At 35.5% G+C, this 15,615-nt stretch overlaps 1 protein-coding gene and 1 long non-coding RNA gene across 4 annotated transcripts in view; both read right to left on the bottom strand.

The window, feature by feature from the left end:
* Positions 1-4,889: 4,889 nt before the first annotated feature.
* The window catches only part of ppk7 (pickpocket 7), a 59,328-nt gene continuing 48,602 nt past the window's right edge, over positions 4,890-15,615 (bottom strand). Inside the window, exon 5 of one of the 3 annotated variants that reach the window (XM_044393516.2) lies at positions 4,890-5,253. In XM_044393516.2, coding sequence (XP_044249451.2) covers positions 4,949-5,253 — 305 coding nt within the window. In that variant the 3' untranslated portion in view covers positions 4,890-4,948. The remainder of the gene's footprint in view (positions 5,254-15,615) is intronic. The other 2 variants (XM_070212380.1, XM_070212381.1) reach the window with 2 other exon arrangements.
* LOC138912277 (uncharacterized) lies at positions 6,153-7,021 on the bottom strand. The gene is made up of 2 exons (XR_011417794.1): positions 6,732-7,021; positions 6,153-6,678 (listed from the first exon to the last, which is right to left on the bottom strand). It is a non-coding gene; the product is annotated as an uncharacterized lncRNA (long non-coding RNA).

The raw sequence follows: 15,615 nt of genomic DNA, 5'->3' as shown, positions 1-15,615 counted from the left end.
AAATGTTTATATTATAAGTTCAAAATATGAGTACAGTTAACATTCAAATTTGTGAAAATACTTTTGACTAGGGTTGTATATATTTAGAGGAAAACAAATATAGAAACTTACTCATTGTGGATAAATATTAAATTAAATAAATATTAATTAATATATATATGGAATTAGTGCACTTACAAATATTTATGGGTAATATATATTTTGGAACATCGCGCCTTTCGTGTAACTATTATAAAACTCTTAACAGACAAATAAAAACCATAAGCATAAGGAGGGAATGAAAGAAGCGGCACTCGGTCATCCAGGTGAACTGTACTGCGGGAACTTTTCACTGAGCTTCTTATTACACATGCACGTTTGTTGTGGTGGCTGATTTTGTTTTGGGTTGAAAACCCAAGTTCTGTTACTGATAATTATTTGTTTTAATTTATTTTATTGTTAGCGTTGCGGCCTTTGTTGTAGTTTTTCATTGCGGTGGTTGATAATAATTTGGTTTAATTCATTTTCTTGTTCTGCACTTAATCCCGATTTCTTTTGGGCCAGTTAGAGGCGGCGGCTACGATCCTCTCTAGTTCGTGTCCATGATCCCGACGGCGTTGTACTGTTTTCTTGTACATTCGGAGTCCTCGGAGGACTATAAGGAGCACTAACAACCCGGCAATTAGACACAAGACATTAAAGACTTTCAGGATTTCGTCCTTGTGGTCTATCACTTCAAGAATGTTTATAACGTTGGCAGTATTGCCTTCTGCTTTTGAAACTTTGGACCCCATTTTTTTTATCTTTGGTTCTTAAACGGGATCGCGAAACAAGGATTCATGTTCACTGTTTTGAACTTTCCGTCGAACGGATTATTTTGTTCTTTGCGCTCGATTGGTATTATTGCCGGCCGTATCCGAGAATGTGACTCCCTTCTCCGTGGAGTTTTAGTTCTTTTCTACAGTAGCTGAGCTTTTCTTTTTGCTTCCGGGTTATTATTTTCGTACCTAAGTGTTCCCATCTAGGTACCCATTTACCCTTTCTCTAGCTAACTGGCCCACTTTGGATTTAGCTGGCGTCAGCTCATATCAGTCTTTCGTTGCTTTACTGACCGCTATATTTTTCCATTGAATTGCCCAATGGGTGCATTATATTGCCTTGTGCAAATTTGGCCTTTCTTTCTTCTTTTGCAACTTTAGAGACTGTGGCTTCTGCTGCCCCCCTTTTTGCTCGCTTCCCGCCATAACCGGCGCTCATAACAAGATTTTAAAATGCACATTTAACATTTGCTTAAGAGTTAACAGATTAATAATTTATAAAAATAGTTGTTATATTACTAATTAAAAATTGTGTTCTGAGCGTGATATGAACCTCGTACCCCCGAGCCCAAAATAGTACCAGAACCTAGCATTACAACATTACAACAATATTTTCTTTCGCGGCAGAACGCTTTTTGTAAGTTCAAACAAGTTTAAACGCAAAAGAAAAAAACCCGCGAAAGATTTACTCTTGAAAACGATAGCGCTTAGTGTTGAAAACGGGAACGCCTTTGCTTGAATCCGAGAATTATTCTTCTTGAAACCAAGAACACTTTTACTGAAATTGAGAATACTTATTTTAAAAATAGTGCTCTCAAACCTAAAACACGTCTTCTTGATTTTAGTAAAACCGTTCTTGGCTCACTTTTGAGCACGGAAATACTGAAATCAAGAACGTTGAGAACGGTTTTTATTCTCGGTGTGGACTTATTGAAAGTTAAAAATAACTGTTTTAAATATTTTTGTTGTTGTTTTTACAAAAAATAACTAAACGTACAAGTTCAAACAGTGAACAATTTAATTACAAACATTTCTGTAAAAGCAGCATGATGATCGAAGCATTACTTTTTAGGTACACGATCCGCAGCAGAGGAAAACATGGTTTCGAGAAAAACGCATTAAAAGTAATCAAATAAAAACACCTCTTAACGAGGTAAAAAACTAGTGACGATCGCGCCTTCAACATACAAAAGTTCTGATATCAACATTTGTGACGAAAAATTATTACACTCGTCATTAAATAGACTTTCTAATATTTTCTCATTCGGCCCGCCCTAGAAAACTATTCCAGCCTTTTTCCCTTTACAGGCATTTTCTATTGCAGCGTGCCGAATGAGAAAATATTAGAAAGTGTATTTAATGACGAGTGTAATAATTTTTCGTCACAAATGTTGATATCAGAACTTTTGTATGTTGAAGGTGCGATCGTCACTAGTTTTTTACCTCGTTAAGAGGTGTTTTTATTTGATCTGACTGAAATTATAATACCCTCTGCAAGGGTATAATAATTGAATTTTTTTCCTATATGAATGTATCTTTCCGCTTTTGACTGTTAGAAATTTGCCGCCCCTGAAAATTTGCCGCCCTAGGCAGCTGCCTATATTGCCTATATGGCAAGTCCACCACTGCACCTTAACCCCGCGGATAACGCCAACCCTTGGCTCAACGGCCCGGAGTTTCTGCTGCTTCAGCCATCTCAGTGGCCAAACACTTCGAAGCGCCCTTTGCGAGGTGGAATTCATCGTCAACGTGTCACTCGATTCAAAAGACGACTATGCATTAACGCCGAATCACCTCCTACTAGGATCAGCGAGTGGCCACAAGCCAGTTTTCGAATCGACAAACAGTGTGCGGCATATGTGGCAGTCTACCCAACTATTTGCTGACCAATTCTGGAGACCCTGGGTCCGCGGATACGTCCCATATCTAGCTCGAAGAGGAAAATGGTTTATAAAGCGACCACCCATAACCATGGGCGACGTCGTCCTTATCGTTGACGAGAACCTGCCACGAAACAGTTGGCCCAAAGGCATCATTGAAGAAACAACTTTGGCGAAGGACGGCCAGGTTAGGCAGGTAACCGTAAGGACTTCCAAGGGAAGGCTTCAAAGTATATATATTCTTGATCAGCATCAATAGCCGAGTCCATCTAGCCATGTCCGTCTGTCCGTCTGTCCGTTTCTATGCGAACTAGTCCCTCAGTTTTAAAGCTATCGCGATGAAACTTTCCCAAAAGTCTTCTTTCTATTGCAAGTAGTACATATGTCGGAACTAGCCGGATCGGACCACTATATCTTATGGCTTCCATAGGAATAATCAAAAAAATAATACAAAAACTATTGTACCTTTGTAGAAAGTAGGCGTTTTGATTTTTGACAATGTAAAAACAACATTTTAAGTAGACATACCTAAAAGGTTATATAAACTTCGGCTGGCCGAAGTTAACTTCCTTTCCTGTTTTTTATTTCTCAAATTGGTAAAATAACTCTTTAAGAATGTGTCACGAAGAAACTCGACCTATTTTGAAACTTATACCAAGATGTCGACACCCACCTTCCTTGCGCAGTAGATATATTTCATTACTTTTAATGCGTTTTTCTCGAAATCATGTTTTCCTCTGCTGCGGATCGTGTACCTAAAAAGTAATGCTTCGATCATCATGCTGCTTTTACAGAAATGTTTGTAATTAAATTGTTCACTGTTTGAACTTGTACGTTTAGTTATTTTTTGTAAAAACAACAACAAAAATATTTAAAACAGTTATTTTTAACTTTGAATAAGTCCACACCGAGAATAAAAACCGTTCTCAACGTTCTTGATTTCAGTATTTCCGTGCTCAAAAGTGAGCCAAGAACGGTTTTACTAAAATCAAGAAGACGTGTTCTAGGTTTGAGAGCACTACTTTTAAAATAAGTATTCTCAATTTCAGTAAAAGTGTTCTTGGTTTCAAGAAGAATAATTCTCGGATTCAAGCATAGGCGTTCCCGTTTTCAACACTAAGCGCTATCGTTTTCAAGAGTAAATCTTTCGCGGTTTTCTTTCTTTTGCGTTTAAACTTGTTTAAACTTACAAAAAGCGTTCTGCCGCGAAAGAAAATATTGTTGTAATGTTGTAATGCTAGGTTCTGGTACTATTTTGGGCCAAACACTTCGAAGCGCCCTTTGCGAGGTGGAATTCATCGTCAACGTGTCACTCGATTCAAAAGACGACGATGCTTTAACGCCGAATCACCTCCTACTAGGATCAGCGAGTGGCCACAAGCCAGTTTTCGAATCGACAAACAGCGTGCGGCATATGTGGCAGTCTACCCAACTATTTGCTGACCAATTCTGGAGTCCCTGGGTCCGCGGATACGTCCCATATCTAGCTCGAAGAGGAAAATGGTTTATAAAGCGACCACCCATAACCATTGGCGACGTCGTCCTTATCGTTGCCACGAAACAGTTGGCTTAAAGGCATCATTGAAGAAACATCTTTGGCGAAGGACGGCCAGGTTAGGCAGGTAACCGTAAGGACTTCCAAGGGAAGGCTTCAAAGTCCCGTAGCCAAGATCGCAGTGCTGGACGTTGGCACTGATGAGGGTAAACACGCTCACAAAAAGAGCAGTTTACGGGGGGAGAATGTTGCCGGCGAAAACTAATAAGCCCGATTAAAGGGTATTCCATCCAAATCAGCTGCATAACAGAACCGTTACTTGCGGAGCGTTGGTGTATTCGAGGCCGCGACGTACAGCCATGCAGATCGACAGTTTACTGCTGATGTTCGGAGACGACGTTTAAAAGCGCACCAAATAGTGAAAATAAAGTAAATCATTGAACATAAACCTCGTGTATTCATTTGGGCGCTGCTAAAAGCGTATTCGCAGCCAGGCAACTCAACGATTATTAAATTATTTTTTCTATATGTGTCTTTCCGCTTAAGTAAAACTGACATCAAAATAGAGGGATAAGTGTATTTATATTAACTAGTGTATTTTCAAACCTTCGTCGAACATTCAAAAAACTTTTTTCTTCTATTATACACAGGATTTCTTTGAGAAAAAATCAGAACATGCTACATTTCGTCGCATGTCAATAATGCGCGCAGTCTAAATTCACTATTAACAAAAGTTTATGCACTAAGTATGTTCTTTATATTTTATTTAAAAAAATTCACTCCTTAGTGACATGCTTTTGGGAAAACGTTATGCGTTGCCAATTTTGAAAGTTTGTCTTCCGCTGGACATTCTTTGCCTTTATGTGCATAATGTAGTTTTCCATTAGCTGGCTGGGTGTGTTTTGCTGGAAGTTTAGCGTTGGCGTGGTCATGTCTCTGTCCATCTGTCCTCGGGCCCGGAACCGCCGTCGCAACCCATCTAGTCCAAGGGCTGGTACCTCAATACACAAAAAGTAGGCCAACTCCATGCCACTTATTAAGGAGCAGCCAAGAAACAGTCCGGCAATTCCACCAAAGCTAACTGAAAGAATTTCGAATATTTATTCATTGAGTGATAAAACGAAATTAGGTTTTTATAGGCGTTTTTATAAGTTCTCTTAAATTTTACAACATTTTTATACTCATTACTCGTAGAGTAAAAGGGTATATTGAATTCGTTCAAAAGTATGTAACAGTTAGAAGGAATCATTTCCAACCCTATTGATCAGGGTCACTAGCCGAGTCGATATAGCCATGTCCGTCTGTCCGTCTGTCTGTCTGTCTGTCCGTATAAACGCTGAGATCTCGGAAACTATAAAAGCTAGAAGATTGACATTTTGCATGCAGATTCTAGAAGTTCCTACGCAGCGCAAGTTTGTTTCAAAAGGGCGCCACGCCCCCTCTAACGCCCACAATTACTTATATACGATTTTAAAAATTTCGATGTTTCGGAAAAGTAAAATTGCAGTTTTATTGTGTTTATCAATACCTATCGAAATGTAGAAGAAATTTTTTAAATCCGACCATTCGTTAAAAAGTTACGGCGGATCAAAGTTTTTATCTCCATCTTCCTCTTACTCCCTTTAGCTGAGTAACGGGTATCTGATAGTCGGGGCACCCGACTCTACTCTCTACATTCATATAATAAATCGGCTTTTTTCAAGAAATTTGCCATTGAATTATAAAAATCGGTAGCTTAAGGCCACAGCAGCTATAGCTACTATTAAACACCAAGGTTATAGGCAATTTATAATTCCCTATTTAACCTGACAATAAATAAATAAATAAATAAATTAAATATAAAAATCGTCTATGAATTTCATCCAACGGCAACTCGTCATTAATTTACGAAAATTACTTTCTTGAATTAATGGTAAGCTTTTTCAAAACCATCACCAATTTTTTATAACTTAAAAATACCTAAAATTAGAAAGAATGCGCTTGAAAAAAAATATTTTTATTTATAAATTTTTTTGTTTTTTTTTCCATTGAAGGCGTAGGCGCCCACTAAGGTCCGACATGTCCCCCCCACAGGCCCCAAACATCCATAACCTCGATGGATGCTATATTTTTGCCCTGTGTTTTTAAAAGTTTGTTTTGTCCGGAAAGTTGGCCAATTTCAGCATTTTTCGAACTTTGAGGTCCTTTTGCTTTTTGGAAAACGCAGTTTAACTTGGGAATTCGCAACGAATCCAAAAATATAGCATCCATCGAGGTAAATTTTTGATGCTGCATAGTGTTATTTTGGACGTTGATGAACTATGGTCAGTGCACCCAAGTGGCCTGAAGATCTTTGACCTTCAATTCCTGCGCCTCCACGCCTCCCTGAGCGACCAGATCCTGGTGGTCTGTCTGCTGGTTTGCTTTTGCCTCTGCATGCGTCCGCCATATACCACATATTCTCCTGCAAATCGGAGGAGCACTATGAGCTAGATTATTTTATGGGGCGCGCTTTATCCGCTAAAAACTAATATTTAGTTGTAGCTGTTGACCGATATGATTCATTTATGTGTAACTTACCGATTAGTTAGGGTTTCGTGTTATGTTAGTCAATCCAAAGAGTTGGCTTCGCACGAGCGGAGTCTTGAGCTGAAGCTGTGTTAGTCTTGTTGACTCGATTTTTACAAATACTTTAAATTCAAATATAATATAAATATCTCCCTCGCCGAGGGTTTGCAACGCAGTTTCTTGATCAGCATCATCGTCCGTCTGTCTGTCGGTTTCTACGCAAACTAGTCTCTCAGTTTTTAAGCTATCGGCTTAAAACATTCCCAAAATGTTTTTTTATTGCAGGTAGTATATAAGTCGGAACCGACCGGATCGGACAACTATATCTTATAGCTCCCATAGGAACGATCGGAAAAAAATCGTTAAAAAATTCTAGCTTCGGTGTTTTTTGAAACATTAGAGTAGAACTCTTGGGGATATATTTTTTTTAAATATTTCTGAATTTCAAATTAAATATTTAAAAAACCGGACGACTTTATCATATAGCTGCCATAGGAACGATCGGAAAATTAATGAGAAAGTAATGAGAAATAAATTTTAGCTTTTTTGGTATTTATTGTATTCTCTTCTACTCAAGGACATGACTCTTTTTAAATATTTCCGAATTTCAATTTTAATTTTATCAAAATCGGATGACTATATCATATAGGAACGATCGAAAAATTAATGGGAAATTAAGTAGAAACAAATTATAGCTCCGTTGGTTTTCCTTGTATTTTCTACTACTGTAGGATATGATTTTTTTTAATATTTCCGAATTTTAAATTAAATTTAACAAAAATCGGACGACTTATTTAGCTGCCATAGGGAAGGATAGAAAAAATAATGTCAAAATAATACGATAATAATTTAACATTTTTGCGATTTGTAAGTTAATAGGAATGATCTGCAAGGGTATATAAGCTTCGGCTGGCTAAAACTAGCTTCCTTTCTTGTTTGATGAAAAATATCTCAGTAGCCTCGGCTTTGAAACATTTGTATGGACGCGAAAAAAGATAAAAAACGTTTGGGCGGAACATAATCAATTTACCATTCTAAGCCATATTAGCCAAGAAAATATATGCCTAAAACCACGTTTGATCCTCCGCATTTGCAAAAGAGAAATACTGGTATTTCATTTTATTTTTGAGTAGCCGTTACTAATATACAAATTTTGTATTACAAAATAACAGTATTGAAAAAGAGTCTTTAAAGAGGACAAAACATTTTTAACAAAAGGAAAAATTTAAAATTGACAAATATTTCACGGCTACCATGATATTTTTCTTAAAAGTAAAACGAAATACCAGTAGTTTCTCTTACAAAAGCAGAGGGTCTAACGTGGTTTATGACATATAGTTTCTTGGGCAATATGGCTTAGAAATGCCCAGAGATTGTTTTACGCCCAAATGATTTTTTATTTTTTTCAGGTCTATTCCAGTGTATAAAATTTAGGGCTACTGTGATATTTTTCATCAAATAATGGGTTTTTTTCTTTTGCAAATGCGGAGGGTCTTATTTTTAAGATTTAGTTTATCTTGCAATATTGCTTAGAATTCTTCCTAGATTGCGTTCCCCCTACGATTTATCGCTTTTTTTGACCCATAGAAATCGACCCAGTCTAATATGTAGGCTTATATGCATATCAAATAAAAACACCTCTTAACGAGGTAAAAAACTAGTGACGATCGCACCTTCAACATACAAAAGTTCTGATATCAACATTTGTGACGAAAAATTATTACACTCGTCATTAAATCAAATAAAAACACCTCTTAACGAGTTAAAAAAGTAGTGACGACCGCACCTTCAACATACAAAAGTTCTGATATCAACATTTGTGACGAAAAATTATTACACTCGTCATTAAATAGACTTTCTAATCTTTTCTCATTCGGCCCGCCCTAGCAAACTATTCCAGCCTCTTTCCCTTTACAGGCATTTTCTATTGCAGCGTGACGAATGAGTAAAGATTAGAAAGTCTATTTAATGACGAGTGTAATAATTTTTCGTCACAAATGTTGATATAAGAACTTTTGTATGTTGAAGGTGCGGTCGTCACTACTTTTTTAACTTGTTAAGAGGTGTTTTTATTTGATATCAGAAGTTTTTGTTTGTTTACATTTGCTTTCATAGGAGCTAATATATACATTTAAATTTAAATTGGTCAATTATAATTTTTAAACTATTGTATTTTAACAAATTAAGTTAAAAAGGCGTTGAAGTATTTCAAAGTACCTTTTAAACGAGGTATAGCACATGTCTGTACCTTTAGTAGTGTAGAACTTACAAACTAACGAAATTTAGCTAATTTTAGCTTTTTCCCGCTAAAGTAGCGGTTTTTTCCAAAAGTCGTAGAACAAAAGATTCCTATATGGAACTCTTAAGTGCAAATTTACTGATTCCATGACCCTAAAATACAGTTCGGATACCCTCACACAAAATTCAATACTCAGGGAGCGTTAGTTGTTCGAGCTGGCAAAAGTGGCTATTTTCGTATAAAAAAACCTTTTAAACGTGACTTTTTACAGTAATGTGTTGTATACCAAAATTTAAGGAATTTAAGGGCTATACAGTTTAAAGTTTTAAAGAAAATCGTTAGAGCCGTTTTTGAGAAAAATAACAAAAAGCTAAAAAGAAAGTTTTAAAAAATTGTCTTTTGTCAATATTTTTTTAACTATTACATTTACACAAATTGCATATAGAAGGCGTTTATAGCATTTAAAAATACCTTCCAAACGAGATGCAGCACAAGTCTGTAGCTTTAGTAGTATAGAAGTTACGGCTTTCCGAATTTTAGCTATTTATAGCTGTTTTCCCGCTAAACTAGCGAGTTTTTCCAAAAGTGGTAGAACAAAAGTTTTTTATATCGATGTGATGAACGTCATAACAAATTTTCAGAACTTAAAAAACATATTTTGGACAAACTGACAAACAGAATTAAATTTTCATTTTGGGAAGAAGAAGAAAATCTTATTTTGGCTATAACTTTTGAACGGAGAGTCGGATTTTGACAAATGACCCCTCATTCGACGGGTATTTTCAAAAGGAATACAACTAAAGCATTGCGAGGGGGCAATTATCCCCACCGGCCCCAACAGCTCCAAATTTCGAAATTTTCACTTTTTCACTTTCACCGCTCTCTCTCCCAAGCCAATTGATTTTCTTGAGGTCTTGGTATGCAATCCTTTAAGTTTTTGCAATACCTTTCGATTGGTGTATTACTCATTACGATCGGACTATCACAGCAGATTTTCAATTTTGCGGCTATATAATAGTAGTCGCCTTCGCACACTCTCCTGGTGCGCTTCGTCACTACATGGTCTGCCGTCCATAGTGATACACTTTCTAATCTTTTCTCATTCGGCCCGCCCTAGCAAACTATTCCAGCCTCTTTCCCTTTACAGGCATTTTCTATTGCAGCGTGACGAATGAGTAAAGATTAGAAAGTCTATTTAATGACGAGTGTAATAATTTTTCGTCACAAATGTTGATATAAGAACTTTTGTATGTTGAAGGTGCGGTCGTCACTACTTTTTTAACTTGTTAAGAGGTGTTTTTATTTGATATCAGAAGTTTTTGTTTGTTTACATTTGCTTTCATAGGAGCTAATATATACATTTAAATTTAAATTGGTCAATTATAATTTTTAAACTATTGTATTTTAACAAATTAAGTTAAAAAGGCGTTGAAGTATTTCAAAGTACCTTTTAAACGAGGTATAGCACATGTCTGTACCTTTAGTAGTGTAGAACTTACAAACTAACGAAATTTAGCTAATTTTAGCTTTTTCCCGCTAAAGTAGCGGTTTTTTCCAAAAGTCGTAGAACAAAAGATTCCTATATGGAACTCTTAAGTGCAAATTTACTGATTCCATGACCCTAAAATACAGTTCGGATACCCTCACACAAAATTCAATACTCAGGGAGCGTTAGTTGTTCGAGCTGGCAAAAGTGGCTATTTTCGTATAAAAAAACCTTTTAAACGTGACTTTTTACAGTAATGTGTTGTATACCAAAATTTAAGGAATTTAAGGGCTATACAGTTTAAAGTTTTAAAGAAAATCGTTAGAGCCGTTTTTGAGAAAAATAACAAAAAGCTAAAAAGAAAGTTTTAAAAAATTGTCTTTTGTCAATATTTTTTTAACTATTACATTTACACAAATTGCATATAGAAGGCGTTTATAGCATTTAAAAATACCTTCCAAACGAGATGCAGCACAAGTCTGTAGCTTTAGTAGTATAGAAGTTACGGCTTTCCGAATTTTAGCTATTTATAGCTGTTTTCCCGCTAAACTAGCGAGTTTTTCCAAAAGTGGTAGAACAAAAGTTTTTTATATCGATGTGATGAACGTCATAACAAATTTTCAGAACTTAAAAAACATATTTTGGACAAACTGACAAACAGAATTAAATTTTCATTTTGGGAAGAAGAAGAAAATCTTATTTTGGCTATAACTTTTGAACGGAGAGTCGGATTTTGACAAATGACCCCTCATTCGACGGGTATTTTCAAAAGGAATACAACTAAAGCATTGCGAGGGGGCAATTATCCCCACCGGCCCCAACAGCTCCAAATTTCGAAATTTTCACTTTTTCACTTTCACCGCTCTCTCTCCCAAGCCAATTGATTTTCTTGAGGTCTTGGTATGCAATCCTTTAAGTTTTTGCAATACCTTTCGATTGGTGTATTACTCATTACGATCGGACTATCACAGCAGATTTTCAATTTTGCGGCTATATAATAGTAGTCGCCTTCGCACACTCTCCTGGTGCGCTTCGTCACTACATGGTCTGCCGTCCATAGTGATACACTTTCTAATATTCTCTCATTCGGTCCGCCCTAGCATACTATTTTAGCCTTTTTACCTTCATAGGCATTTTCTATTGCAGCGTGCCGAATGAGAAAATCTTAGAAAGTGTATTTAATGACGAGTGTAATAATTTTTCGTCACAAATGTTGATATCAGAACTTTTGTATGTTGAAGGTGCGATCGTCACTAGTTTTTTACCTCGTTAAGAGGTGTTTTTATTTGATATCAGAAGTTTTTGTTTGTTTATATTTGCTCTCATAGGAGCTAGTATATACATTTAAATTTAAATTGGTCAATCATAATTTGTAAACCATTGTATTTAAACAAATTAAGTTAAAAAGGCGTTTAAGTATTTCAAAATACCTTTTAAACGAGGTATAGCACATGTCTGTAGCTTCAGTAGTGTAGAACTTACAAACTAACGAAATTTAGCTATTTCTAGCTTTTTTTCCGCTAAACCAGCGGGTTTTTCCAAAAGTCGTAAAACAAAAGTTTCCTATTTGGAACTCCTTAAAACAATTGAAATGATTCTATGAGCCTAAAATACAGTTTGGATACCCACGCACAAAATTAAACACTCAGGAAGCGTTAGTTGTTCTGAGCTGGCAAAAGTGGCTATTTCCGTTTCTGAATAACTTTTAAACGCGATTTTTTACATAAACATGATATATACCAAAATTTAAGGAATCTCAAGGGCTATACAGTTTAAAGTTGTAAGGAAAATCGTTAGAGCCGTTTTTGAGAAAATTAAAAAAAAAGCTAAAAAAAAAGTTTAAACAAATTTTCTTTTGTTCATATCTTTTTAACTATTACATTTACACAAATTGCACATAAAGGGCGTTTATAGCATTTAAAAATACCTTTCAAACGAGATGCAACACAAGTCTGTAGCTTTAGTAGTATAGAAGTTACGACTTTCCGAATTTTAGCTATTTCTTCTTCTTCCCAAAATGAAAATTTAATTCTGTTTGTCAGTTTGACCACTTGTCCAAAATATGTTTTCTAAGTTCTGAAAATTTGATATGACGTTCATCACATCGATATAAAAAACTTTTGTTCTACCACTTTTGGAAAAACCCGCTAGATTAGCGGGAAAACAGCTATAAATAGCTAAAATTCGGAAAGCCGTAACTTCTATACTACTAAAGCAACAGACTTGAGTTGCATCTCGTTTAAAAGGTATTTTTAAATGCTATAAATGCCTTCTATATACAATTTGTGTAAATGTAATAGTTAAAAAGATATGAACAAAAGAAAATTTGTTTAAACTTTTTTTTTAGCTTTCTTTTAATTTTCTCAAAAACGGCTCTAACGATTTTCCTTACAACTTTAAATTGTATAGCCCTTGAGATTCCTTAAATTTTGGTATATATCATGTTTATGTAAAAAATCGCGTTTAAAAGTTATTCAGAAACGAAAATAGCCACTTTTGCCAGCTCAGAACAACTAACGCATCCTGAGTGTTTAATTTTGTGCGTGGGTATCCAAACTGTATTTTAGGCTCATAGAATCATTTCAATTGTTTAAAGGAGTTCCAAATAGAAAACTTTTGTTTTACGACTTTTGGAAAAACCCGCTGCTTTAGCGGAAAAAAAAGCTAGGAATAGCTAAATTTCGTTAGTTCGTAAGTTCTACACTACTGAAGCTACAGACATGTGCTATACCTCGTTTAAAAGGTATTTTGAAATACTTCAACGCCTTTTTAACTTAATTTGTTAAAATACAATAGTTTAAAAATTATAATTGACCAATTTAAATTTAAATGTATATATTAGCTCCTATGAAAGCAAATGTAAACAAACAAAAACTTCTGATATCAAATAAAAACACCTCTTAACAAGTTAAAAAAGTAGTGACGACCGCACCTTCAACATACAAAAGTTCTTATATCAACATTTGTGACGAAAAATTATTACACTCGTCATTAAATAGACTTTCTAATCTTTACTCATTCGTCACGCTGCAATAGAAAATGCGTGTAAAGGGAAAGAGGCTGGAATAGTTTGCTAGGGCGGGCCGAATGAGAAAAGATTAGAAAGTCTATTTAATGACGAGTGTAATAATTTCACTGTGCAGCATTTTTAGTGCTTTTTAAATTTACCTCGATGGATGCTATATTTTTGGATTCGTTACGAATTCCCAAGTTAAACTGCGTTTTCCAAAAAGTTCCCCGACGCAAGGATTCTTAGCAAAAGGACCTCAAAGTTCGAAAAATGCTGAAATTGGCCAACTTTGCGGAGCTCTCAGAGGCAAATGGATGCATGGTTTGATTCGATGTTAAAGTTTTTTAAAAGATACACCCTTTATCTTTTAAACCCCATAATTAAAAAAATTTTTAAGATTTTTTTTAAGGCAGAAACAAATTCTAGAAAATATAGTCAAAAAACATAAAAGTATACAGCTGCGGTCAAAATGGTAGTAGTGTAGCCGCCCTGTGTATTTAAAAGTTTGTTGTTGTAATTGATCTTTTCCTGGTAATATTGTATTGATTATAATTTTACTATTAGACTAATTGGATAAGAAAAAATTACAACATGAAACTTTTAAAAACACAAGGCGGCAACACTGCTACTATTTTGACCGCAGCTGTATGTTTTTCAGTTGTTTTTTGGAATTTATTTCTGCCTTAAAAAAAATCCTAAAATTATTTTATGTATGGGGTTTGAAAGATAAAGGGTGTATCTTTTAAAAAACTTTAACTTCGAACCAAGCCATGCATCCATTTGCCTCTGAGAGCTCCGCAAAGTTGGTCAATTTCAGCATTTTTCGAACTTTGAGGTCCTTTTGCTAAGAATCCTTGCGTCGGGGAACTCTTTGGAAAACGCAGTTTAACTTGGGAATTCGTCACGAATCCAAAAATATAGCATTCATCGAGGTTAATTTTTGATGCTGCATAGTGTTTTTCGTCACAAATGTTGATATCAGAACTTTTGTATGTTGAAGGTGCGGTCGTCACTACTTTTTTAACTTGTTAAGAGGTGTTTTTATTTGATAAATATAACATGCAAAAGAAAAAACCAAGTTACATTTTATTTTTAGGGTTTCAGTGTTAGTATAAAACTTCCTTTCAAGAAATATTATTTCTTGAAAGGGAATTTGAACAAGAAAGAATTTTCTTGTTAAAAAGGTGCCTTTCTAAAAAACCCTTTAATTTCTTGAAACAAGAAAGAAAGCACCTTAGAAACAAGAATCGCCTTTCTTGTTTCAAGAAATATTTTTTCTTCTTTTAATGGTGGGTTTCTAAAAAACCATTTCTTGTTTCAAGAAATTTAATTTCTTGTTTCGGGTGCCCCGACTATCAGATACCCGTTACTCAGCTAAAGGAAGTGCGAGGGAGATGGAGATAGAAAACTTTGATCGGGCATAACTTTTTAACGAATGGTCCGATTTGAAAAATTTCTTCTACATTTCGATAGGTCTTGATGAACACCATAACACTGCATTTTTACTTTTCTAAAGGTGTAGGCGCCAGACGCCTTTTAAAATCCTTTGTGGGCGATTGTGGGCGTTAGAGGGGGCGTGGCCCTCGGCTGAAATAAGCTTGCGCTGCGTAGGAAGCCAAAGAATATGTGTGGGAAATCCCAACTTTTTAGCTTTTGTAGTTCCCGAGATCTCAGCGTTCATACAGACGGACAGACAGACAGACAGACGGACAGACGGACATGGCTAGATCGACTCGGCTAGTGATCCTGATCAAGAATATATATACTTTATAGGGTCGGAAAAGCTTCCTTCTCCCTGTTACATACTTTTGCACGAATACAATATACCATTTTACTCTACGAGTAACGGGTATAAAAAGATATTAAATCAATAATACGATTTAGTTTATTTTGTTTTTTATAATTTTTTTGGTGCGGGTGAGTTTAGTAATCACTCCCACATTTTTATATTGCAGTTCTTAGTTTGTAAAAATCGTACGGTAAACAAACCAACTTGTTATTATTACAAAAATTGAATTTATGATTGTCCTCTCATGTAAACGCAACCACTGAGAAACTTTCGCTCTTTCAGTGAACGGTCGTGTTTTTGTCTTGCGCTCCGAATTTTTGTTCTTTTTGTCCATAAACCATCGGGGTTTAATTCGAATTTTCTAACATTTAA

The sequence above is a fragment of the Drosophila takahashii genome, chromosome 2L (genome assembly GCF_030179915.1).
Source record: "Drosophila takahashii strain IR98-3 E-12201 chromosome 2L, DtakHiC1v2, whole genome shotgun sequence".
Classification (NCBI taxonomy): domain Eukaryota; kingdom Metazoa; phylum Arthropoda; class Insecta; order Diptera; family Drosophilidae; genus Drosophila; species Drosophila takahashii.
Note: the sequence above shows the minus strand (reverse complement) of the source record. Positions and strands in the feature narration are given on the sequence as shown.